We start from the raw sequence: 26353 nt of genomic DNA on the forward strand, positions 1-26353 counted from the left end.
TTGGAAGGATAGAATAAATAGCTTGGCATTAACAATGCAGGCCAATGTGCATCTCACTTACTTTCAATTACATTCTCAGGACTGCGCAGGATAGATTTATGCATTGTCGGGAGCAGGGAGTCCTTGAATTCTTGATGGGACACATGTCGAAGCAACGACTCACAGCGTTCCTGCAAAAACAAGCAGTATAGACTCAAAAGATGGTTGTTCCTGCACTAAGTGACAATAAAATGTAAATTTTCTTCATGGCCATGTATAAAACTTTACCACCCTGAATTTCTTGGAAGCCATCCTATTTGCCAATTGGTTAAGCAAAGACTTTCTAATCATAGAATCACAGCACAGAACATCGAGTCTGCCCCAACACATTAGAAACAGGTGAACTCCCACCTAACCCCATTTCCCACTTAATTCCATCTTGGCCCATAGCCCTGAATGATGTGATGTGCCTGTGCTCATCCAGATACTAAGTAGAAAGTTTCAAGTGCCGTTTCACAGCTGTGAGCAATGAAACACAAAAGTGCCCCTCAACCAATAACCCGAATGGACAGCTTACCTGGAGACTACTGACTAAAGAAACCCCATGCTCATTTTATTGAAATTCTTACAAATATTCGAATGATGTTAAATCATTGCTCACCAGAAGATATTTGGGAGGCTTGGTCTTGCTCATCAGGATAGTCTTCATGTAGAGCTCCAACATCTGTGCCTGCAACACAATCATGTGGGGAATCGGTTAGCCTTTCTCCAGGAGAACTGATTAATGTACATTATCGTATCATTTAAAAACAATGATGCCCAAGATAAGACATTGCAAACCACTCCTAGAGTTTCTGATCACTAGGTTCAAGAATTCTCTTGGACACACCTGTGCAGAGTTTTGCACAAAATGAGACACTGGCCTTTATATTTCTTTTGTGCAGCCACGCATGTACGGTAACTTAAAGGGGCCGACTTGTGCTTGGCCTGAGAGGGACTTTCAGGTTGCTGTGCAGTTACGCAGATGACATAGAGGGGATACAGCAGAGATTTACCAAAATAATGCTGGAATTAAAAGGGTTTAATCATAAGAGGAAATTGCATAGTCTAGGCTGGTACTCCCTTGCTAGTAGAAGATTAACGGGTAATCAACACAGAACAGAGTCGATGCAGGGATTCTTCGACAGAGCATCCTACCCAGGCCCATTCCCTGTCCAATCCTCGTAACCCCATGTGGTTACCTCAATAATTCTCCTAATTGACACTAAAGGGCAATTCAGCATGGCCAGTGCCTCTAACCTACACATCTTTGGATTGTGGGAGGAAACCAGTGCACCAGGAGGAAACCCACGCAGATACAGAGAGAACATGCAAACTCCACACAGACAGTGACCCAAGGCTGGAATTGAACCGTGTTCCCTGGCGCTGAGAGACAGCAGTGCTAACCACTGTGTCATCCTCTAATCAAGGTGCATATGATACTTTTAAAGGAGGTGACAAGATTGACAAGAAAGAGAGAAACCGTTTTCCTCTGGAACACAATATAAAGTTCGAGTTAGGTCAGAGATGATGTCAGGGAGTAACTCTTCATACAAAAGACTGTGGAAAGCTGGGAATCTCTGCCCTAAGATGCTGTTATGATTGAGGACCAAAGGGAAATTGAAAACTGGGATGGCCAGATTTTGAAGTGAGGGTATTAAGACTTATGGAACCACGGTGATAGGAGACACAACATAAGTCAGCTGCAATCTACAACCCTCACAATCAGAGATACCTGCTTCAATCCAACTCTGCTAAGTTCTAAAATAAAAGCAAAATGCCTCAGATGCTGGAAACTGAACTAAAAACAGAAACTGTTGGAAATGCTCAGCAGTTCATGAAGCTTCTGTGAAGCGGTCAATACAGTTAATGCTTCAAGTTGAATAGGACTCTTCTTCACAAGTATTTCCAGCTCTCTTTCTGCTTGTGTTTCTGCGTTCCCACTGCCTGGGGTGATTCAGTAAGGTAAGCTGTGATTGGGGGGAGTGAAGAAAGTGGCTCCATAAAGCCGTAAAGAGTATTTCTCAGAAGACCAAAGAAATTTGGCACATCCGCTCGACTCTCACCAACTTCTACAGATGCACCATAGAAAGCATTCTTTCTGGTTGTATAACAGCTTGGTATGGCTCCTGCTCTGTCCAAGACCACAAGAAACTACAAAAGGTAATGAATGAAGCCCAATCCATCTCACAAACCTGCCTGCCATCCATTGACTGTCTACACTTCTCACTGCCTTGGCAAAGCAGCCAGCATAATTAAGCATCCCACACACCTCGGACATTCTCCATTCCACCTTCTTCCACTGGGGAAAAGATACAAAAGTCTGAGGTCACATACCAACCAACTCAAGAACAGCTTCTTCCCTGCTACTGTCAGACTTCTGAATGGACCTACCTTAAGTTAATATTTCCCTACACCCTAGCTATGACTATAATACTTCATTCTGCACTTTCCTTTTCTTCTCTATGCTTTGTCTGTATAGTGCATACAAAACAATACTTTTCATTGTAAACTAATACTCGTGACAATAATAATTCAAATCAAAATCAAACCAAGTTAAATCAAATCAAATGGATCCCAAAATTTGCAAAGCAAAGTTCTCCCAAAAGCAGAAAGCAATGTCTCCAGTGTGGGATGGTCAACGTACCTTATGTTTGTTGATGGAGGCAATGTCTTTCTGGTCTGTACAGTACTGCACCAGAACGCCCAGCATTGCTAAGTGTAACGGGTTTGGGTCCAGACCCACTGTTGTTGCCAAATACTCCTGTGTAAGGTCTGGGTTCTGAAGAGACCAGAAGTAAAACAGTTAACATATCAACTTTGACAAGTTGCACAGCGGCACCACAGTGCTATTCAACGATGCTCTCTCATATAGGCCCTGATCTCAAGTATCTGCGGGACTCAGCTAACCAGTGTATTGCATACCTTCGAGCACACCCAAATTTGTCAGACCCATTCTCGAATACAACCTCAGACAGTGGCTGTAATTTCTAGTTAACTACCACTAGTTTATGCAGCCAGATCACAATTGATTATGATTCTTGAAAAGTTCAGTCTCCACATATTACAAGGAATTGTCAGTTCTCGCCTGAGTCCACATGATACTCCAGTACAGCAGAGACAGTGTGGTACAGAGGAGTACAGCACTGACACAGGTGTGTCTTTCAGATGAGGCGAGGCCCAGTCTACTCCAGTGCATTGAACACTGCAGTGCACTATTCTGAAGGACAGGGGAATTTTCAATAACAAAATATTGTATATGCACAGTGCCTGTAATGAAAAATTCTCCCAACATGTTTCAAATGTAGCACTGCAAAGCAAAAATTAAAGCAATAATAGGGCCAATGGCCAATAGCTTGGTTAAGAAATAGATTTTAAACAGCACCTTAAGAAAAGAGAGTTAGAGAGGCTAATGTTTAGGAAGGGTATTCCAGAGGTTAAGAGCCTTGGCAGCAAACTCACAGGCACCAATGGTAGAGCAATTAAAATCGGGATGGTCAGGAGGCTGGATTAATGAGCACGCAGTGGGAACTAGGCAATTTTACAAACGTAGAATTAGGCAGCATCAGTGATGGTGTGAATATGAGGTCAGGAGTTCATCTTGGGGTCAAATATCACATCAAGGTTCAGCCTCAGACAGTTGTCAGGGAGAGAAACGGAGTCAGTAATTGGAGGTTGAGGCACGGACTGAAGACAATAGTTTTTGGTCTTCCCTACATTTAGTTGGACGAAATTACCGTTCATCAGGTATTGGATGTCAGACAAGTGGTCTGCTAACTTGGCAAGATTGGAGGAGTCAGGAGAGACGTTGATGAGGTAGAACCGGGTGCTGACAGTGTACATGTGAAAACTCACACTCTGCTTTCAGATGATGTTGCTGAGTGGCAGCATGTAGACGAGAAACAAGTGGGGGTTCAAATAAAGATCCTGCGAGGACACCAGAGGTGTGGGAGCAGGAAGAGAAGCCATTTTAAAGTGACACCCCGGAGACAATTAGATCAGATTGGAACCAGGCGAGTGCAATACCACCCAGCTCGGCAACATGGAGACACTGGAGAAGGACAGCATGGTCAACTATGTCAAAGGCTGCAGACTGAGTGAGAGGAACCAGAGAGATGGTCACAATCAGAGGATGGCATTTGTGACTTTAATAAAAGAACTCCAGTATCCTGGCTAATGTTTATCACTAAATATCACTTAATATCACTAAACACTGCTCATTCCATTACTACTTGTGGAATACTGATGTGTATAAAATTGGCTCACAGATCCTACATTGCAACAGTTGTAGGACATTTACCAATTAGGAGTGCTAATTCTTACAACAGTAATTTAGCTTGTCCACTCCCCTACCCTTTCCCTGCAATCCTTTAATTCTTCAGGTACTTATCCAATCCTCTTTTTGGTAACTACAGTCAAATCTCCCTCTACCCTCTTAAGCCATTGTATTCCAGATCCCAACCACTCACTTCAAACAAAAATATTTTCTCACAGGCCTTTGGTTCTTTTACCAACCAATTTCAATCTATGTTCACCAGTTCGATCACTTCCACCAATGAGAACAGTTTCTCCTTATCTGCCGTATTTAGATTGCTGAAGATCTGAAAACGTTTATCAAATTACCTCTCAAACATTTCTTCTCCAAGGAGTACAGCACTGGCTTCTCAAATCTGACCTCAAATGGAATGATTCTCCGAGATCTTTTCTGCACCCTCTCCAAAGCCTGAGTCCTTCCTGAAGTCTGATGCCCAGAATCAGACAATTCCTCTGCTGAAGCTGAACTGATACTTTATAAAGATTCATTAGAACTATACTTTTGTACACTTTGGCTTGGCTTAAGTAGCCTCGAATCCCAAATATCTATTTAAACATTTCCTCAACACACACTCTGCCACCTTCAATATATACCGCAGGTCTCGATATTTCTGCGTTCACGTTAGGACTGTTCCCTTTGGTCTGTTTTATTGATTGTTCTAAACACTTCATTGGGAGTAAAACATTTTAAGAAATCCTGAGTTTGTGAAAACCTTTCCATTACTCTACAAAAAATCATCTCATTGTAAGGTTTACTTCAAATGCAACTATCAGATCACATGTGTTTCTCCTACTCTGCCACACTGTAAGCTCTTTGGCCACAAGACCCAAAACTCCAGAACACTGCAATGAAGTAGCTACATTCATTCTGTGGCAGCGTTTCAACACTACGTCCATCCACAACACTGACAGAGAATGCAAACAGACACAATACACACACATGGAAAGTTACTGTCATCCATCAGCACCTACTGCCTTCAATTCTCCCAAACATAGCCTCATATAGTGTAGTGTCATGCCCTTGTTTATTGCTCTTCCATTACTCAGGCTCAACCTCCGCCCCCTCACTGAGGTAACACCTTCCTAGCCACCAAACCACCCTCGTGCTGCTCCCCACCCCCCCCACCACCTCATCCCCCCAAATCCCCAATCTGGAGATTACTCTGTTGCCGAGACCCCAACGATTCTTGTTCTTTCCTTACCTCTTTCCACAGGTGTTTGAGTTTCTTCAGGACTCCATTTACCGCATGCTTGTTACCGCCACCCACAACCTCAGTTAACAGCAGGCACTGTACATCCACCTATCAGGATACATACAATTAGATTAGCATAAAAATGGTGCTAACCACATTGTTCGTACAAACTACAAAGCAGCACCCCATGGAATTCACAGGTTTGGCTTTTTTATCCATTTGATTTTAAAACTACATCTTTGCACAAGTGGCGTGTTTCCACAGTTCACTCTTATGAGTTAGGTGCAGAATTAAGGATCTGTACTCAACAGCATGATTCAACTCCAAACAGAAGGAGGCAGCATTTACTGCACCAGTGAGTTTTTCAATGTCCACACCAGGCACATACATCTGTGTATCTGAAGGTCTAATTACAGATTAATCTCTGTAATCTTTCAATCTGGATTGGTCCTGAGCTCCAATTTCTTGTTGATTATGGGCCAAAAAGAGGATCCACATTGAGACAGAGGACAAGGCTGCAGTACTAAGTGAGCACAACACATCTACCTTTACAAAAGAAAAAGAAGTTAGTTGAGGTTCCAACAAAAACAGAAAATGCTGGAAAATCTCAGCAGTTGATGAAGGATCATCCAGACTCGAAATGTTGGCTCTATGCTCTCACCACAGATGCTGTCAGACCTGCAGAGATTTTCCAACATTTCCCCTTTTGTTTTGTATTCCAGCATCTGTAGATTTTTGCTTTTATCATACTTGAGGATCCATAGGACTTAAAAAATGATAAAGCATGGGTATGAGAAAGGCTGGGGTGTATTTAAAAGTTGATAAATCACCAGGACCAATGGGAGCCACTTGCTGACCATAAATTTCCAATCCTCCTTAGATTAGGAGTGGATGAAACATTGCTGTTCAAATACAAAACAAAGATAAACCAAGCAAATACTTGTTTAGAAATGGTCATCTGGAAAAGCATGAACACTCACCTGGATGAATTAGCTCAGGAAAGCCAGCTTGGGTTTATTAAAGGCATATTAGGTTTAACAATCTCAACGGAAGTTTTTGATGAAATAACAGAGGGGAACACAGCTGATGTGGTGCACATGAACTTCCAAAAGATGTTTGACAAAGTGCCACATAACAGATTTACCAGCTAGGTTTAAGTGCATGGAATAAATGGACAATGGCAGCCTGGATAAAAGAGTGGGTGAGTGCCAGGAAACAGGGAGCGGGTACGAAGTGTTGTTTTTCAAACTGGAGGAAAGAGTGCAGGTGGGATATGCAGAGGCCTGCACAAGGATTACTGCTTTTCTCAGTATGTATTAGTGACTTAGACATTGCTACACAGGGCACTATTTCAAAATTTGCATATGACATTAAAATTTGGAAATATTGTGAGCTGTAACAAGGATGGTGATAGAATTCAGGACAACACTGACAGGCTAGCGAATGTGGCAGATAAAATTTAATCGAGAAATGTACAGAGATCCATTTTGGTAGGAAGCACAAGAAAAGCAATACAAAAAAAGGGTAAAACTCTAAAGGGGTGCAAGGACATAGAAGTGGGGGCAAGTATATGTGCACAAATCATTGAAGTTGGCAGAGAAGATTGAGAAAATTGCATTATAGGATGCTGGAATTGATAAATAGAGGCATTATAAAAGCAAGAAAGTTATGATGGACCTATGTAAAATAGTGACTCAACAATAAGAGGAACATTGGGTCCAACTCTGGGCACTGCATTTTAGAATGTTAAAGTTTACTTATTAGTCATAAGTAAGGTTTACATAACACTGCAATGAAGTTACTGTGAAATTCCCTCGTCACTGTTTGGGTTGTAGGAGGAAAAAATCACAAAGATGGCTACCTGGCACACAAAAAAGTTACCTGGGAGAGAGACAGTAAGCAGGCACTGACTTTTAGCGCAGACAGCTATTTGAAACTAAAAACATGCAGAACGGACAGTAGTTTAAAGTTAAACATGTAGGAACCAGATACTGCAGAAAGCCAGTAGAGAGTTGAGGCATTTTTAAGATAAGGACAAGCCTAGGATAAGGAGATTAGCCATAAATGGAAACGGGAATACATAAAAGCAGGAAAACCAATTACTATCTGTATAGACCAAAACTAAGTTATTGATAGTCACTGATAGAGAAAACATATCCATTCTATGAAACAATGCAATGTTAAATGCCAATGTCTGTTTATGTCTGGCTGTAACGATGTGTTAAACTATCCATCCCACTCAACTATAACGGTGTGTTGAATGGCTAATGTCCAGACTATCCATTGTCTGAAAGGTATAAAAATAAACCGCTCCTATAATATTATTGAGAGAAGGTAGCTGCCCAGTACTGTGGAGTGTCAGTGCTTTTTCTCCATGAAGCTTCGTTAAATAAAACTGTATTGTTGCACTCCCAGTCTGACTCCGAAATGGCAATTTCCCACAACAGGGTCACTGCAACTAACCAGCACATCTTTCAGACTGTGGGAGGAAACCGGAGCACCTGGAGAAAACCCATGCAGACACAGGGAGAACATGTAGATTTCGCACAGACAGTAACTCAAGCCAGGAATCGAATCTGGGTCCCTTACGCTGTTAAGCAGCAAAGTTAATCAATGTGCCACCTACTTGGAGAGGGTGCAGAAAGTATTTAAGGGAATAGCTCCAGGGTTGGGTGATGATGAACCTGTTCTCCTCAAAAAGATTAAGAAATTTGTCAGAAGTGTTAAAAATCATGAGGGATCTGGACAGAGTAGATAAAGAGAAACTGTTCCTACTGGCGGCAGGTTTGAGAACCACAGGACACCAATTTAAGGTGATTGGCAAAAGAACAAATGGCAAGAGGGGAAAAACTCTCTTTTCACACAGCAGCTGGTCTGAATTTGGAAAGCTTGACCCAAGAGTGAGGGGGAGGCATAACTTGCCTGGGCTTGCAAAATCGCCCTAACTGTCCTGGCTTGAGACAATTCACACCTCTTTAACCTGTGCTTAACCCTCTCACATCGTCTGTAACTGTAAAGACTTGATTATCTGTTGTGACTCGCATTCCAACCATTATCTTTTAAGTTATTTTGTGTCTATATATGCCCTGTTCCACTCACCTGATGAAGGGGCAGTGCTCCGAAAGCTCATACTACCAAATAAACATGTTGGACTTTAACCTGGTGTTGAGAGATTTCTTACTGTGCCATTCTGTCACTAGTAACACTTTTACCTCAGTTTGAGTGCCTTCACTGCAGGTCCCATGCCAGAGACTTCCATACATCACCTCAGCTAACACTCCACCTCCGCAATACTGAATTTCACTGTTAGCAGTGCCCTCTTGTGGATGAGATGTTAAAGTAAGGTCCTCTCCGTCCTCTTGTGTGGACTATTAGAAGAAGGGAGTTCTGGCCAACTGCTATCATTGGATAATGATAGGAAGTTTGATAAAATGGTTAAATACACAAATGGGGTCCTGGGATTTATAAATAGAGATGGTATACATGCCTTCTCCCAGGTGAGAACCATTGTAAATGAATTGCACACTATGAAAAAAAAGTTGAAATTTCAGCCAGGAAGCAAAACAATCCTTTTTACTCTTTTCAAGAAATTAAAAGCTTTGGGAAGTTAAGCATCGAGTGTTCAAAATCGATCATCAAGCTCTTTCCTGCAGTCTGCGCTTTATCCCTTGCTCCACCGAATTCACTACCTGAGAATTCCTGTAAAAAGCTCCCAATCTGGCTGCCTCCGAACAAGTGACTTGAGCCAAAACTGTTGAACATTAAACAACGGCACAGCGGTTAGCACTGCTGCCTCACAGTGCCAAGGATCTGGGTTCAATTTCCAGTTTGGGTCACTGTGGAGTCTGCATGGGTTTCCTCCAGGTGCTCCAGTTTCCTCCCACAGTCCAAAGATGTGCGGGTTAGGAAGGATTGGCCATGCTAAGTTGCCCCTTAATGTTGGGGGACTAGCTAGGGTAAATGCATGGGGTTATGGGGATAGAGCTTGGGTGGGATTGTGGTCGGTGCAGACTCAATGGGTCAAATGGCCGTCTTCTGCACTATAAGGTTCTATGATTCTACCATATTCATTGAGTCACAGCTGCTTTCCTTTCAGCTGAAGATTCAACCAGCTCCAGTTTTATTTTCTAAGTATTACAATAACTCTCCCAATCCATGCCTTAGTAACCACATACATTAAGTAGCCGCTTCCACATGCTCCCACTCACCAACTTTTTCCACATGTCAGTTGCTCGTTTCTCAGGGGTTGCGAAGGCTGTCTTAACCAGCAGTAACGTCCAGTTTAGAGCAAGGGAAGCTGCTGATGCACTGCTCTTACTGTCAGGATGAGAGACAGTAAGTGAGAGTGTGCTTAGGAGTAAGTCACATTAGATTATTACAGTCACAAACATTGAAACAAGCATAGGCTCAAAAATAACATGAACGGCAACCAGTAAAACCATGTCTGATTGGTCCTCAGTTACCCCTTGACACATTATTGGGTTGGGAAAGTGGTGGATATCATCCATGCTTTCAACCGACCTGTCACACTCTGCTGCAATCAATAAAGGCGTTAACTGTATAATTCCACACACTTCCTTGCCTGCCTCCCCTACTGCTCCCTATGCCTGCTTTGCTGTGGGATCACAATGGAGCTGTGATTCAAAGCAGTGCCCATAAGCTTCCAATAAGAGAGGACAAAGGAATTCTGTTGGGAAGCAGGATTATCTCATTTGCCACAGCCAAAAGACCCAATTAGCAAAGGAGGAAGCATAGCACCTTAGAACACAGAAAGAGCCTCTTCAGCCAGTTCACTGGAAAAGCTGAACCAGAGGACATTTAATAGTCAATCTCTGCTTTGTATCAATTCCATTTTAACTTGCATTTAAGACCATGGAGCCTCCATTTCAGGTAATGATTTATTTGCATCAGTCGGTGAGATGGTGACATAGTGGTAATGTCACTGGACCAGTAATCCAGAGTGTCAGGTTAATGTTCTGGGGACAAAGGTTCAAATCCCACCTGGTAGAATTTCAATTCAATTAATAATCTGGAATATAAAATTAATCTCAAGTTATAATGGCCATGAAACCATTTGTTGATTGCTGTAAAACCCCACCTGGTTCGCTAATGTCCTTCACTGAAGGAAATCAGTCTTCCTTTCCTGGTCCGGCCTATATGTGACTCCAGGCTCACAGCAATGTGACTGACTTCTAACTGCCATGGTGTGGCAAGTCATTCATTCAAGAGCAAACAGGAATGGGCAACCAATGCTGGCCTTGCCAGTGGTGCTCACATCCCATTAAAGAATAAATTTAAAACTCTTCCAGTAAACACAAACTGCTGTAAAAATCAACACAAACCTCCTTGGCACTAGCCTCACAGTTCAGCATCCTTGTTCTTTGCTTTACATACCTTGGATTGCCTTTCTTACAAGTGATTCCTGTCGACTGCAGGCATTGAACCAGGTGTTTTGTTGTTGCCTCAGCATGACTTTCAACCAATTGCTGAATAACCGTTTGCAGGGCTCGCTGGGATGTTGCATCTCTGCCAAACAATAACAAAACAAATCTTTAAGTTAATTCCAGAGCTTTTCAAAAGCCTCAGTAAACAGCAGCCTAACTGGAAAGCACAGACTCACGTACTTGGAATTACTGCTTCAAATATTCAGAAGGCCAATGAGATGGAAGATTTGAACTTTTGCAGTGGGGCCTGCTCAGCAGTGGCCAGGTCTGAGATATGTTACTGACTGGAGAATGGGGAAAGCTGCAACTAATCTCCCGTGTAGCTAACCTCCAAATACATAATGTTGCAATTCTTAACTTGCATGGTACAAATGTAACTTGTCACTTCTCAGCCCAAACATGAATGTTTTAAGGTCTTGTTGCACGTGGGCACAGAATTCCTCATTACCTGTGCTGTAAATGGAGATATCACTCTGCAATGATCAGTGGACATCCCCACTTCTGACATGGAGTGAGCACCACTGATGAAGTAGCTTGGGTTGGTTGGGCTTATGACATTGCCCTGTGTCCTCTGTAGCAAACTTTAGGGACTGAAGTGACTGACCTCCCAACAACCACAGCCATCTTCCTCCGTGATAGGTAGGACTCCAGTCAGTGAAGAATTTACGCTCTGTTTCCAAGGACTTCAGTTTTACTAAGGTTCTTTGATGCCACACTCCTTCAAATGCTGCATGGGTGTCAACGGCAGGCACTTTTGCCTCACTTTTGGAATCAGCCATTTTTTGGTCTACATTTGGATCAAGACTACAAATGAAATAATCCAGAGGTCTGAACAAATAATGCAGAGAACCTCAGGGTAAATTCTACTAGACAGTTTGAGAATTGGAATTTACTTTTGAAAAATATCTTGGAAATAAAAGGAAGTCTCAATAAAATTGACAATGAAATTGTCAGGTTTACTATAGAAACCCATGTGGTCCAGCGAGATGTGATTCCAGTTTCACAACAACATGTTTGATTTTAAATTCCCCTGAAGTGGCAGAGTAAGACACTCAGATTCACCACTGCCTCCTCAGGGCAACTGGAAATGGCAATCTTCACCTCACCACAAATTATTTTGAAATATAAAAAAAAACATGAGACTAAATAATCAAGACAATTTGAAAGTTAACTAAAATTGACTAAAAATGAGTAAAAATGGTGATGGTGATTAGAAAAAATAGCAGTGCACATCTTCAGACCACTGCTCAGGCATTTGCAAAATTTTGGGATAACAGTTGAGCTCAAATTGAAAAGCATATTAAGGTAAAACAAACAGTGAAGCAATAGCAATGAGATTTAGTGATTATAGTTATTAGTACAGAAACTTGGACCTTCGACCCTGCTCCCACCATTCAACGCTATCATGGCTGATCCTCTACCTCAATGTCATATTCCCACTTTCTGCCCATTCCACTCAATGCTCTTAAAATCTAAAAACAAAAATCATTTCTTTCTTGAATATATTCAGTGACTTGACCTCCACAGCCTTCTGTGGCAATGAATTCCATGGGTTTACTATCCTTTGACTAAGAAATGCTTCCTTATCTCAGTTCTAAATAGTTTACCCCATATTCTGAAATTGTATCCCCGTTTACAGAATACTGAAAAGAATGTGAGTCTTTACTTGCATTAAAGACTCGCATTCTAATCAGTATTCTGTAAACTCAATGCGTGCCTTTACATGCTCTGTTTGTGATCAGAACTCCCCACTCACCTGACGGAGGGGCAGAGCCCCAAAAGCTAGTGGCGTTTGCTACCAAAACCTGTTGGACTTTAACCTGGTGTTGTGAGACTTCTTACTGTGTTTACCCCAGTCCAACATCTAGATTCCACATCTAGATTCCCTAACCAGAGGGAACATCCTTTCTGCATCTGATTTGTCCAGTTCTCTAAACATTTCGTACATTTTAATCAGATCTCTCAGCCTTCTAAACTCTAGTGAATAACAGGCGCAGTCAAACAACTGTCTCATCACAGGACAGTCCCACCAAGCCCAGACTCTGCCCAGTGAACCTCAGCTGACGCCCTTCTTAGTTAGGGAGACCACTAATCCAGGTGTGGTTTCACCAAGCTCCTGTATAGTTGCAATAACATCCTAACTTCTGAACTCAAATCCTCTTGCAATCAAGGCCAATATACTCTTTGCCTTCCTGATTCTTTGCTACACCTGTCTCACCACTTTAATTGACTGAATATCCAGATCTCTCTATACACCCACATTTGCCAATATATCACCATTTAAATAATACTCTTCCTTTAAGTTTTTCATATCAAAGCGTAGAACTTCATACCCAGCCCCAGTGTACCTCATCTGCCATGTGTTTGCCCACTCACTCAATCTGTCCACCTCTTTGCATCGTCCTCGCAACTCATAATTCTGCCCAGCTTTGTGTCGAAAGCAAACTTGGGAATGACATATTTGGCATATAGTAGGTCCAGAAGAAAATACGTTAATTGAACTGAAATCTGTGGTACCAACCTGTAGCGATGTAGTGTCAAGCAGAAAAGTTTGCACAAGCCTCTCACAGCAGCATCAGGTAGGTCTGAAAAGACAAAAGGAGAAGCAGCTGACATCAAGGATAAACCAGGTTACTCAGATAGTTGCTAAATAATACAATAAATGCCCCCAGTGGTATTGCCTTTATCTATATTAACGTACTGAACATCCTGTTCATGGTGCACCTGCAAGTACTTGAGAATTTGACACCTCGTGCACCAATAACGCAAAAACCTCCAACCACAGAGGGATGCTCATTCCTTTTTTTTCGGAAAAAAAGAAACAATCTCCATCAGTCTCGAATCAGTGGGTACCACACTCACCTCTGAATTAGAGGGTTGTGGGTTTTAACCCCACTAGAGACCTCCGCACCTGCCTGTCTGAGTGGATGCAAAAGATTCCCCAGCACTCTTCAAAGAGCAGGGGAATTTCTTGTGAAGAGGGGCCAAACTCTCAAACAAAGGATTGATGTACATGGAGGAAAACCCACATTTAAAGAGTGTGTACAATCCATAAGACAAGACAGACAGGAAATCCACTCTCATAGCTCCCCCATCTGCCAGCCACAGGCTTCTTCAACTTCTGGTCGCTATAGACTGGCTTTCTATCCCAGCCCCTGCCTGTGGGTAGACACCTGGTCACCACTCCGGTGATGTTGAAGCATACTGCTGACCTACACTTCAGCACATCACAGAGGACAGCAGTGCAGCATTAGCACACAGCTCCAAACTAAGGCATGGCCACAAGTTCCAGCACTCAGTAAGGTTATATCACTGCGCACTTAAAGTCTGAAATGAAGCCAAGTGCTCTGGGAGACAATGAGGTACCTTAAAACAGGAGCATCAGATTTCCACTGTCAAATGTAGAACAGTTTAACATTCAAAACTACAATTCCAATTTGGGATCCACTTTTGCCCTGACGTTTGGATGCTTAGAGGGATGATTTGGTTTAATAGTCACATACCTTTTCCATTGACACAGCTCCCCAACTCTGAAAGTATCTGCTGTCTCTCCTTCACGCTGGCTGTTGTGACTTTCGCAGCAAACCTCTTGAGGGTGTCTGAAACCTGCAAGTCAATCACACTGGTCTCATTCTAAATCCCACAAAGCAAAGTATCTAATTATCCCAGTGTTCCAAACACTTCACACTTACTGACACAAACTGCCACTGAGTGGACTGGATTCGCACCCAGTCATGGACTTGATGGAAGGAAGAGGACCAGCTCAGTTTATACTTACAAAGCTGATCACAGGGCACCAGGCAACATAGCTGAAACTTGTACTGAGCCCCACAGCCCAGGAAGGGTCAAACCCTCATCCATGCAACAACAGAGGGAGGATAAAACTCACCTCAGGCTGGCAAAGTGAAAGCCAAATGCCCGATGGAGACTGCACTTCAACCTCAGCTGTGATGCCCTCTGTTTGAATGGCCCACCGACTTTCCATGTTTGGGCTCACACAGCATGGGCACCCACATGAGAAAGGTCCCCAAAAAGATTGGTAAATGTGGGACTACAGCTCTACACAGGTGCAGTGAACAGAAGGGACAAAATATACAGAACAAAAAGAATTGCTGATTATAATCTAAACCAACAATTGAAAAACTTCAGTTCCAACAAAATCTTTAACATGGAGGGGCAATTTAACAAAATGCATTCATGCCACCCTGAAACTGGAGCTATCAACAGCCCCCTCTAATTTCAAATCCTCTGCTTGCACCATGTTTTCCAGAGAACCACAGAATACAGTACAGGAGGCCATTCAGCCCATCAAGTCTGCACCGACAACAATCCCACCCACGCTCCATCCCTGTAACCCCACATATTAACACTGTTAATGACCTTCATGATTTTGAAGGCTGCTATTAAATCTCCATTTCAACTTCTCTACTCTAAGGAGAACAATCCTAACTTTTCTACAATCTTTCCATGCCCTCTCCAAGGCCTTGACATCCTTCCTGAAAGATGGTGCCCAGAATCAGAGCCAATACTGTGGCTGGGGTCTAACCGCTGTTGTATAAATGTTAAGAATATTTTCTTTGCTTTTGCGCTCCATGCCTCTATTTATAAAGCAAAGAATCCCAGGTGTCTTATCAACTTGCAATGTCAGCTCCAAAGATTTGTGTAGACAATCCCAGGTCCCTGAACTCTGCACAGCTTTCAAATTACACCATTTGTTTTATATTGCTTTTCCTCATTCTATCTGCCAAATGTGTCACTTCACACCTCGCATTAAATCTCACCCATCAAGTGTCTGCTCATTTCAGGAGTTTGTCTTCCTTAAGTTTGCTGCTATCCTTTTCATTGCTTACTGCATTTCCAAGTTTTGTGTCATCTGCAAACTCTGAAATCTGGCCTGTACAGTCAAGTCCAGGTCATTAATACAGATTGGAAAGATCAGTGCTCCTAAGGTTCTTCATGGATATAGTTTATCCTTAGTAAAGATTTAGATAATTTTGTAATTCAAATTTACTTAATGGATTAAATCATCAGGTGCACAGACACACAGAGAGGTCTGGGTGCACAGGTCCACAGATCCTTTCCTTGGTGAAGAAAGCATTTGACCTGCTTGCATTGAGTACAAAAGTTGGCAAATCATATTACAGTTGTATAAAAAAACATTGGTCAGGCCACATTTGCAAAACTGTGCCCAATTCTGGTCACCATACGACCAGAAGGACATGGAGGCTTTAGAGAGACCACAGAAAAGATTTACCAGGATGTTGCCTGGTATAGAGGGTATTAGCTATGAGGAAAGATTGAATAAACTGGAATTGTTTATAAAATTCTGAGGGGTATAGATATGGTGAACAGTTGGAAGCTTTTTCCCAGGGCAGAAATCACAATTACAAGGGGGCACAAGTTCAAGATAAGGGAGAAAAGGTTCAGTGGAGACGTGCGGGGTAAGTTTTTTACGTTGAGGGTGGTGGGGGAATGCACTGCCAAGTGAGGTGGTTGAGACAGATATGTTAGCAACGTTTAAGACTTATCGGATCGACATACGAACAGACGGGGAATAGATGGACACATGTAGTTGGTCTAGATGATACAACATGATCCGCGCAGGCTTGGAGGGTTGAAGGGCCTGTTCCTGTGTTATTCTTTGAATTGGAGACAGTATTGGTGATTTACCGTTAGGACACTTTACAAACTTCAATTCTTCTTGGAATCTGCCTTTTTAAACAGATCACGGCCCAGTTCAAGTTTCCCAACGAGCCCTGGCTGTGTTCCCAGCCAACACATTGTCAGAAAAAAAAACCATTCAGCAATAATAAATCACATTTTGGGAAGACCTTTTGAAGCCACATTCAGGGATAATGGAAAATTTCACACTGCAACAAATGCTTCATTCTTGTTGCTTAACCATCTTTTGTGAATAAAGCTGTCTTCCACCACTTTAACTCGGTAAATGATTTGATCAAAGATTCAACAGACTAAGAGGTTTAATTAAGGATGACATTAGTGCTGACCTTAGTTGTAAAGATCAAAATTTAGACATAAGCAGTTCTCGTAGAAATAAGAAATAACAAAAGGTATGAAGTTGCTTGCGGGAGTAGTTTATAGATCACCTAATAGTGCCTACACTCTCGGACGGAGTATATAAGAGAAATAATGGGGACTTAAAGAAAGGTTCAGCAATTACCAGGGGCAATTTTAATCTTCATATCAATTTTCATAAATCAGATTGGCAAAAGTAGCCTAGAAAATGAGTTCGTTGAGTCCATTGGGACAATTTCTTAGAGCAACATGTTCTTGAGCTAGGCAAAGAGCAAGCAATTCTCAACCTGGTAATGTGCACTGGGTTATTTGGTAGCACAAGCCACTAGCTTTTGGAGCACTGCCCCTTCATCAGGTAATTGGGAGTTCTGTTCACAAACAGGGCATATAAAGACACAAACTCAATTTACAAAATAATGGTTGGAATGTGAGTCTTTACAGGTAATCAAGTCTTAAAGGTACAGACAATGCGAGTGGAAAGGGGGTTAAGCACAGGTTAAAGAGATGTGTATTGTCTCCAACCAGGACAGTTAATGAGATTTTGCAAGCCCAGGCAAGTTGTTGGGGTTACAGATAGTGTGACATGAACCCAAGATCCCGGCTGAGGCGCCGTCACGCGTGTGGAACTTGGCTATCAGATTCTGCTCAGTGACTCTGCACTGTCATGTGTCGTGAAGGCATCCTTGGAGAACGCTTACCTGAACATTAAAGGCCGAACGTCCGTGACTGCTGAAGTGTTCCCCAGCAGGAAGAGAACACTTTTGCCTGGTGATTGTCAAGCGGTGTTCATTCATCCATTGTTGTAACATCTGCATGGTCTCCCCAATGTACCATGCCTTGGGACATCCTTTCCTGCAGCATATCAGGTAGACAACGTTGGTCGAGCTGCAAGTGTATGTACCAAGTACCTGGTGGACAGCGTTCTCACATGAAATGATGGTATCCATATTGATGATCCAGCACGTCTTGCAGAGGTTGCAGTGGTAGGGTTGTGTGGTGTTGTGGTCACTGTTCTCCTGAAGGCTGGGTAGTTTGCTGTGGACAATGGTCTGTTTGAGGTTGTGCGGTTACTTGAAGGCAAGAAGTGGGGGTGTGGGGATGGCCTTGACAAGATGTTCGTCTTCATCAATGACATGTTAAAGGCTCTGGAAAAGATGGTGTAGCTTCTCCGCTCTGGGGAAGTCTGGATATTGAAGGGTACTCTGTTCACCAGGGTACTGTGTCCTAGGGTTTGTCTTCTGAGGAGGTCGGTGCAGGCTTCCAGCAGACAATGGTACATTGGGGAGGCCATGCAGACGCTACAACAACAGATGAATGAACACTGCTCAACGATCACCAGACAAGAGTGTTCTCTTCCTGTCGGGGAACACTTCAGCAGTCACAGACATTCGGCCTTTGATCTTCGAGCAAGCGTTCTCCAAGGCGGCCTTCATGACACACGACAGCGCAGAGTTGCTGAGCAGAGACAGATAGCCAAGTTCCGCACAAATGAGGATGGTCTCAACCGGGATCTTAGGCTCATGTCACACCATCTGTAACCCCCATGACTTGCCTAGGCTTGCAAAATCTCACTAACTGTCCTGGCTGGAGACGGTACACATCTCTTCAACTGGTGCTTAACCCTCTCTCCACTCGTATTGTCTGTACCTTTAACAATTGATTACCTGTAAAGACTCGCAATCCAACCATTATTTTGTAAATTGAGTTTGTGTCTTTATATGCCCTGTTTGTGAACAGAACTCCCACTTACCTGGTGAAGGAGCAACGCTCCGAAAGCTAGTGGCTTGTGCTACCAAATAAACCTGTTGGACTTTAACCTGGTATTTTGAGACTTCTTACTGTGTTTACCCCAGTCCAACGCCGGCATCTCCACATAACGTGCACCGAGACAGGGTAAATTAATGGTCTCAGATCCAAGGAGTCTCTCGGTAGCAATGATCATGAAATAATTAAATTTTACATCCAATTTGATGATGTGAAGAGTGGACCTAATATTCAGGTTAGAAACATAATAAATTACAAGGGTATGAAGACAGGTGATCAAAGTGAACCAAAGAAATTAGGTTAAACGGTGAGAAAATAGAAATGCAATAGTAGGCATTTAAGGAGATATTTCACAACTCTCAGCAAAAATACATTCCAGTGAAGATGAAAGATTGAGAAGGATGAACCACCTATGGTTAGCTAAAGCAGTCCAGGGTATTATCGAACAGAATAAAAATTAGTGAATCAGATGGGTTTTTCTGACAATCGGCAATGGTTTCATAGTCATCAGTAGATTCTTAATTCCAGGTTTTGTTTTATTGAATTCAAATTCCACCATCTGTTGTGGCGGTTTCAAACCCAGGTCCCCAGAACATTAGCTGAGTTTCTGGATTAATAGTCCAGCGATAATACTACTAGATCACCGCCTGAAAAACCAGTGGAAAATAAGGGAGAAATTAGAGTGCAAGAGAAAGCTAGCTAGAAATGTAAAAATTTATAGTATCTCTTTTTAAGTATTTAGAAAAGAAAAGAGTAACCAAAGTGAGCTTCGTCCTCAAGAAAGTGTGGGGAATTAATAATGGGAAAAAGGAAATGACAGAGGCAATGAACTGATATTTTGTGTCCGCCTTTACCCTCAAAGGCACAAATAACATCCCACACACACTTGCAAACCAGGAGGTGAGAGGAAGGAAGGAAATTAAACCAGTTTCCATCACCATGGGAAGGGACTGAATGCTGACAAGTGCCCAGGACCTTATGGCCTGCATCCTCGGGTCTTCAAAGAAGTGGAAGCTGAAATAGTAGATGCACTGGCTATCTTCAGCAATTCCCCAGATCCTGGAAAGGTCCAATCAGTTTGGAAATTAGCAAATGTAACTCCTCTGTTCAAGAAGAAGACAGAAAGCAGAAAACTACCTGCCAGTTAGCTTAACATTTAACACAGGGAAAATGTTAGAATCAATTATTAAGGTGGTTATAGCAATCATCATGATCAGGTAGAATCAAGATGGCTTTGTGAAAGGAAAATCTGGTTTGACTAATTTATTGGGAGTTATTTGAGGAAGGGACAAGCGAGGATGATAAACGGGCTTATGTAAATGTGGTCTACTGGGATTTCCAAAAGGCATTGGATAAGATGCTGCATGAAAGGTTGCTACACACATTAAAGGCTTATGGTGTCAGGGGTAACATATTAGCAAGGATTGAGGATTGGCGAGCTAACAAGGAGGTAGACTAAGGATAAATGGGTCATTTTCAGGTTGGCAAGCTAACTAGTGGGAGTGCCACAGGGATCAGTGCTGGGGCCTCAAATATTCACACCCTATCAGTGGCTTGGATGAAGTGGCCAAATGTACGGTGCCTCAATTTGCTGATGACAGAATGATAGATAGGAGAGCAAGTAGTGATGAGGACATAATGAGACTGCAAAGGGACATAGAAAGGTTAAGCAAGTGGGCAAACATTTGGCAGATGAAGTGTAATGTGGGAAAACACAAACTTTGTCAGGAAGAATCTAAAATCAGAATGTTATTTAAATGCAGACAGATTACAGAACTCTGCAGTAGAGAGAGCTGAGTGTCCTGGTACATGAATCACAAAATGTCAGCAGAGCAGGTGAGTAGGAAGGTAAATAGAACACTGTCATTTATTGCAAGGAGGTTAGAATATAAAAGGAAGGCAGTTCAGCTACATTTGTACAGGGTACTGGTGAGACCATGCCGGAGGTACTATGTACAGTTCTGGTCTCCTTATTTAAGGAAGGATATAATTGCATTAGAAGCAGTTCAAAGATGGTTCACGTGACTGATTCCTGGGATGTGGGGCAGGAGTTACCTTATGAGGAAAGGTTGGGCCTGTATTCATTGGAGTTTAGAAGATCGAAAGGCAATCTTACTGAAACGTATAAGGTCCCAAGGACACGTGACAGGGTGGATGCTGAAAGGATGTTTCCCTTTATGGGAGGAATTAACACTAGGAAACGTAATTTAAAAATAAGGGATCTACCATTTAAGACAGGGATGAGCATAATTTCATTCTCTCAGTGGGTCATTAGTCTGGAATTCGCTTCCCCAAGATACTGGAGGCAGCATTGTTGAATATTTTTAAGATTGAGTTAGTTAAACTCAGTCCGGGGCGGGGGGGGGGCGGTGTGTGTGTGTGTGTGTGTGTGTGTGTGTGTGTGTGTGTGTGTGTGTGTGTGTGTGTGTCCTGCACAGGGCTCAGTCTGGGTCTTTTAAATAGTTACTCTGGAGTTAGAAGTGCATTTTATCTAACTCTTACAGAGTAACTGAGGGTAAAACTAGCAGAGCCATCCAAAGTTAGTGATTTAAGTTGCCTTGTCGCCAGGGAAAGTTAGCCCTTTTGGACAATTCCCGGGTATATACTTGCATGGAAACTTCCAAGTGGGATTTTCCAGTGCATCATTAGGGACCAGGGAAGTTATGGCCCATGTATTCAAAGGAGCCACGGGGTTTTGCTTTTACATTATTGGTACATTCCTTCATATTGTAGTAAGAACTAAACAAAAGCTGCTTCTACCATCAGATTTGACAAGCTGATTATGGGTCAAATAGTCCAAATGCAATGCTGTAATTTATAAAAGCAGGACAATTCTAACTGTGGGAATGCGGGAATACCCTTCAATAAGGCATGCCTCTCTCCCGCCCCCACAGGATGGTGAAACTATAGTCTCAAAATATTCCAAATGAGGACAAAGAATTGAATACAACAACCCATCTTTGCTGAAAAGGCACAGAAGCAGGACACAATATGAATATTCAATATGACTATTGAAAAGAGCTATACATAATTTCAATCTTAATTTATCACACCTTCCACCTCCAGCAACTGTGGCTGTGCTGTGCATCATATACAAAATGCATTGCAGCAAGCCGCTAGGGCTAATTCTTCAGCACCTTCCAAACCTGCGATCTCTACCCTTGGAAGGGCAAGGACAGCGGGTAAATGGGACCACAATCACCTCCAAGTCAAACACCATCCTGAACTAGAAATCTATTACCGTTCCTTCATTGTCACTAGTTCAAAATCCCGCAACTCCCTTCCTAACAGTACAGTACCATCACTACATGTATTCAGGAAGGAAACAAATGCAAAAAATTGTGGATGCTGGAAATCTGAGTGGTGAAGGCTACCTCGCTAAATATATTTAAGTCACGGGTAGATAGGTTTTTGATAGACAAGGGAATTAAGGGTTATGGGGAGAAAGCGGGAAAGTGGAACTGATCCACTTCAGATCAGCCATGATCTTACTGAATGGCGGGGCAGGCTCGAAGGCCTACTCCACCTCCTATTTCTGATGCTCTTAAGTTCTTATTATTGCTCATCTTGGTGCTCTTGGTGGGAATGGTTGGGAGGGAGGGAGGGAAGGGACTGAAGCAAATAGAAAAGGCCAGGGATCTCACTCCTAATCATTATCCAGAGACCCCTGCTGGAAATGGACATAGACACGTCAGGTCATGCAATACCCCATGACATAAATAATTTGCTGTTATAAACAGACTGGGTTCACCCATTGCAAACAGCTGAGCAAGGTACCAATTGGAAGCTGTGAAATTGCACTCCAGCAAGAGCAGAAAAACATCACAAATGGGATAACCATCTCCAGCAGTAAACATTTGGCAATTTTCAATGCAGCCTTGAGACAAATTTTCTTAGTCATACATAATTGAGCCAAGTTGACCTTATCAAGCTCTGTGACTCAGCCCGACAACATGTTCTATTTTAGTCTCGAATGAAGACAATTCTTCACCCTCACAGAGAAAATCCTAAGCAAACACACAAAGACCAGAGTGCCTAATGACCAGCACAGGATCTGTCAACCTACATTTGAATATGAACTTGGAGTCAACTTATGAACAGAAAGAATGGGTACATGCATAACCCCAGGCTCCTATAGTGTCGTTATGGTGCAGAAGGAGCATTCAGCCCACCACATCCATGCCCACTCACAGTAGAACAATCCAGTCAGTCCTATTCCTCTGCTCTACCTCTGTAGCCCTGCAAGTTTACTTCTTTCAAGTGAGCATCCAATTTCCTTTTCAAATCATTAAGCAGTGGTTAGCACTGCCGCCTCAGCATCAGGGACTCGGGTTTGATTTCAGCCTTGGGAGACTGTGTGGAGTCTGCACATTCTCTGCACCTGCATGGGTTTCCTCTCACACTCCAAAATGTGTGGATTAGGTTGATTGGCCAAGGTAAATTGCCCTTAGTGTCAAGGTAAATGTGTGGGGTCACAGGGTAAAAGCCTGGGTGGGATTGTTGTCAGTGCAAGCTCAATGGGCCTCTTTCTGCACTGTAGGATTCTATGATTCTTCCTCCACTTCCAGTGCTCTCATGGGCAGCAAGTTCCAGATCATTACCACCCACTGCATAAAAATAGCTCATCCTCACATTCCCCCGTATCACTTCCTAAAACCTTAAATCCGAGACCCAGTCACTGCACCATTAGCTGTAGCATGCAGCTTTTTATAAAAAAATCTACTTTCTCTAATCCTCCAAAAATCTGTGATTGCATTCCATGTCCCTCTGCCCCAACACACAGTTTAGAACGGTGTCATTTAGATTATATTGCCTCTCCCTATCCCTTCTGCTAAAAATGCATCACGTCCCACTTTCTCCATATTAAATTCTATTTGCCACTTGTCTGCCCATTTTGCTAGCTTGTTTTTGTCCTGTTACAGTCAATTGTTATCATTCTCGCTTTTGACAAATCCAAGTTTGGCATCTAGCAAATTGATATTTTTCTGTATTCCCCTATTCAAAACATTTGCACAAGACACCAATTCTTGGATCATATCATTATCTTCCAGGCAAATAAACAACCATTTCTCATAAGTCAGTTTTCTTTCCTTAAGCCAATTTATATCCATGGCTGACACTGACCTTTCTGTCCCACAAGTCTCACTTATATTAACCATGCTATTGTGTGGTAATTTGTCAAGACCTTTCTTAAAATCCATATAGACAACAGCCATTGCATTAGATTAGTTGAATGCAATCTGCCTTTTACAAATCCATGCTGATTCTCTTTAATAAAATCAAACATCTCTAAATGCCTGTTAGTTTTTTGTTTCCAAAAGCTTATCCACTGATATTAATCTGACCGACCTGTGATTACTAGAAATGTCCTTACACTCTTTCTTGAACAAGGCGGTCAATATATACACATTCCAATCCTCTGACATCTTTCCCTTATCACCCACTCTACCCTAACTAGATCCTCTCTCATCTGTTTTCACTTTCAGAATTGTGCTTTACATTGTTCCTTGCTCTTCTCCTTTATTAATCTGAAGCTTCTGATATGCTGGTCTCAGGTGTTCACCCACAGACACTTGACCCACTGCAGTCCCCAGTGCCAGATTCAGCAATACCTCCTTCCCAACTGGATCAAGGACACACTGATCAATGAAGTTTTGCTCAACACATTTCAGAAATTCCTCCTCCACTTTACACTCCAAAATTATCCTAATTGATATTTGGGTAGTTGAAGTCCCCATTATCACTCTCTTGTTCTTGCACATCTCTGCAACTTACTCCTCTATCTCTCTTACAATTTGGCTTATAGAATATCCCAGTAGCGTTATCACCCCCCTTTTTGCTTCTCACCTCAAACCAAATGGATTCTGTCTTTTCCTGCTCAAAACATCCTCTCTTCCCAGCAATATATCTTACCCTAATCAATATTGCACCCCTAGTGCAGAAGGAGGCTACTCAGCCTGTCGAGTCTACACCAACAACAATCCCATCGAGGCCCTATTCCCATAACTCCACATATTTACCCTGCTAATCCCCTGACACTTGCACATCTTTGAACCGTAAGAGGATATTGGCGCATCCGGAGGAAATCCATGCAGACATGGGGAAATTGCAAACTTCCAAAACAGTTACCCAGGCAGGGAATCGGACCCAGGTCACAGGAGCTGTGAGGCAGCGGTGCTAATCACTGTGCCGCCTTCTTTATCTACTCCAAACATTTTTTATCTTGAATATTAAGTACGCACTTCTCCTCAGTTTAAACCACACTGCCATTATTGCAATATCACATTCCAACGTGGCTATTTGTGCTTGCTGCTCACCAACCTAATTTACCATTCTGTGTTTACACACATGCAACCTAAACCTGTCCTTGTATTTCTCATAATCTGTTCCTACATAAAATGGTACCAATTCCTTCTCTCATACTATCTGACAGACTCGCTCCTTTATGCACCTGACTGCTCTTTTCTACTTCCAGATGATACCCAACTTCCTGCCTATTTCAATTTAAATTCTTCCCAACCACACTTGTGAACTGCCTCACTAAAATAATGGATGAAGTGCAAAACGTCCCTTTCAAGTTGGTGGCGCTTTCTCTAGAACTGAACCCAATGCCCCAAAAATCTGAAAAATCTCTTCTGCATATCCCAATGCACGGTCTTAATGCCCAGAGTGTCTCTCTTCCTTCAGCAGGGACTGCCATCTCTCTCCCATGGCATGGGTTTACCATGATTCGCTTTTTGGCTCAGGGTCGATCATCCCGCACTCCATTTGACAATCTCTCACATCTCCAAGGTTCCAGGACTTGAGGCCTGAGGATATGGGATTTTGTTTAGCCCATCCTCGCTTTTGACAGGTTAGTTAAATATTAGTCCATTTAGGACTGAGATGACGAGAAATTTCTTCACTCAGAGTGGTAAGACTGTGGAATTCCCTACCACTGAAACAGCTAACACCAAAACATTGCATGTTTCAAGGAGTTAGATGTAGCTTTTGGAGCTGAAGGGATCAAAGGATATGGGGGGAAAGCAGGAAAAGGTTACTGAGTTGAATAATCAGCTATGACCATAAAGAGTGACAGAGCAGGCTTGATGGGCTGAATGATTGACTTCTGCTCCCATTTTCTATCACTGCTCCCCTCTTTCCCATTACTCACTCTCTATCCTGCTCCCTTCCTCAGGTTGTGAGTGCCTCTGATAGAAAAATAATGAGCATGACTAAATTTAAAGAGAGAGAAAGTTGCACTTTGTCAGCCTCCTCACTCCAATGTTGGTCCAGTGGCAAGATGACTGAAGATAGATCTGGATGCAGTTGGTAACCAGGACATCCGTGTCTTGTTTAACTCACGTTCCACAACAAAGTGCAGACCACCTTCAAGACTTACTTTATATTGGTGAAAGGTACAAGGGAGGGGCAGCAACTCTCACAGGCAGGTTCACTGCATTCTTTGGAGAAGTCTTCACCTCCACCCAACTCTCACTTGTGGTGCCAAGCAGTGTTAACATGAAACAGGGGCCACAACCTGGGTCAGACTAGGTGTGTGTAACCATCAGGTCTCCGACCGTCAGCGACTTAGGGATTTATCTA

General features: G+C 42.6%; 1 protein-coding gene across 1 annotated transcript in view; it reads right to left on the bottom strand.

Moving 5' to 3' along the window:
- gcn1 (GCN1 activator of EIF2AK4) overlaps positions 1-26353 on the bottom strand; it is a 144502-nt gene that overhangs the window by 116787 nt on the left and 1362 nt on the right. Inside the window, exons 2-9 of the mRNA XM_080208522.1 lie at positions 14473-14575; positions 13491-13554; positions 10920-11051; positions 9734-9842; positions 5535-5633; positions 2666-2800; positions 641-709; positions 62-170 (exon numbers count right to left, since the gene is read on the bottom strand). Of these exons, the coding sequence (XP_080064648.1) occupies positions 62-170; positions 641-709; positions 2666-2800; positions 5535-5633; positions 9734-9842; positions 10920-11051; positions 13491-13554; positions 14473-14575 (820 nt within the window). The remainder of the gene's footprint in view (positions 1-61; positions 171-640; positions 710-2665; positions 2801-5534; positions 5634-9733; positions 9843-10919; positions 11052-13490; positions 13555-14472; positions 14576-26353) is intronic.

This window comes from Carcharhinus amblyrhynchos, chromosome 20, assembly GCF_965287045.1.
Source record: "Carcharhinus amblyrhynchos chromosome 20, sCarAmb.v2.hapA, whole genome shotgun sequence".
NCBI lineage: Eukaryota > Metazoa > Chordata > Chondrichthyes > Carcharhiniformes > Carcharhinidae > Carcharhinus > Carcharhinus amblyrhynchos.